This window comes from Alligator sinensis, unplaced genomic scaffold, assembly GCF_000455745.1.
Source record: "Alligator sinensis unplaced genomic scaffold, ASM45574v1 scaffold337_1, whole genome shotgun sequence".
Taxonomy (NCBI): Eukaryota; Metazoa; Chordata; order Crocodylia; family Alligatoridae; genus Alligator; species Alligator sinensis.
The window spans coordinates 610,967-612,458 of NW_005841927.1; the positions used below are offsets into that span (position 1 = coordinate 610,967).

The window sequence follows — 1,492 nt, forward strand, 5'->3', positions numbered from 1 at the left end:
ACCGTGCGCCCCTTCATTGTCTCATTACCCTCAAAAGGCACTTGGCACAAACACTTCGTGCTCGCTTAGGGGGTGGATTATGACAGTTGAGGTCCCTCCCGAGCTTATGATTCCATATTGCCCACTTACTGATGCACAAGTGAGAGGCTCTAATGTGAAAATTAAAGGATGATGCTGCCTGTATACTTTTCACTCTGCTCTTAGTAGTTTTATGGCTGCGTTTCTCTGCTTTGGCTTCTAAAACTATATGACTTAGCCCCACCTAATTTCCCCTCGCTTCTGTAGGCTCAGCAGGTCAAACACGGAACTGACAGGTAACGACAGGGCAGCACAGGGGTACACGTCTCCAGCTCCAGTACACGTCTAAGCTGCCCGGGGTGCGTGCGGCTGGAGCTGGAAGACTGCCCGTGTTGCAACACCTTAGACACACCTTGATGTTTAACTCCAAGCCACCAGGGATGAAGGGAAGATGCAGCCTGTGACCTTTTGGCTGGAACAATCTAGGTGGGGCTGGCCCTGCTTGGAGCAGCAGGTTGAGCCAGATGTGACCTCCTGAGCTCCCTTCCACCCCAAATTTTCTGATTCTCTCTGCTACGGTTGCCAATGCTCTGGCTACTGGGTTAGCCGCGCTGGTGGCAGTGAGAACCAGGTCACCAGGGGCTGCAGGCATAGGGCATGTCTACATGTGCACTTTAATGCACTTTAGCCTACCTTAATGCGCGTGAAAACACCACCAAAAAGTGCTCTTTAGCCAATGTGCGTTACAATAGGCTCGTGCACATTTTTTTAGTACGTCACAACGGAGGTACTGTATTTAATGTGCATTACCTAAAGCGCATTAATGAACATGTAGATGCGCCCAGACTAATCGTGCAAGTGAGGAAGCGATGCCTGCTCCAGTCACGGCACAGGGCAAACGAAGCAATGGCGCTGTCTGGTCACCGACCGGTGGATAGCAGCGCCTGTTGGTGTCCAATTTAGGCTTCAGCTGCTTAAGTAGTAAACAGTTTAGGGCCTCACAATATGAAGGGCCTGGACATAAGGAGGGAAAAAAAAGGACATTTTCTCTCTAATATTAAATATATACGTATATATGACTCCACTCCTCTTGAGTTCATACGTTTGTGCAGCAATAATAATTCATTTAAAAATGCCATTTTCGTGGATTATTTTGATGGTAGGGGGCGTAGTTTAGGGCCCCAGCATGTCATAATCCGGCGGAGCCCCCGGACTCCTCGGGCCTGCCCCGCTTCCCCCAGCACCAGCCACATGCGCCCTGCGCGTGACATCATCCCCTCGCGCCGAGCCCCACCCTCGCGTCATCTCCCGCAGCCGCCAGAACTCTCGTGAGATGCCCGCCCACGTGATGGGGGCACAAGATGGCGGCGCCCAGCACTGAGGGGCCCGCTCAGTATTGCTTGGTGAGCCGCGTCCCGGCCGCGCTGCGCTCCCCGCAGCTCCGCACTTACTTCAGCCAGTTCCTGGAGGCCGG

At 52.9% G+C, this 1,492-nt stretch overlaps 1 protein-coding gene across 1 annotated transcript in view; it reads left to right on the top strand.

Annotated features, from left to right (window-relative positions):
- Window positions 1-1,379: 1,379 nt before the first annotated feature.
- The window catches only part of GPATCH3 (G-patch domain containing 3), an 8,830-nt gene continuing 8,717 nt past the window's right edge, over window positions 1,380-1,492 (top strand). The window contains 1 exon segment of the mRNA XM_025198628.1: window positions 1,380-1,491. Coding sequence (XP_025054413.1) covers window positions 1,380-1,491 — 112 coding nt within the window.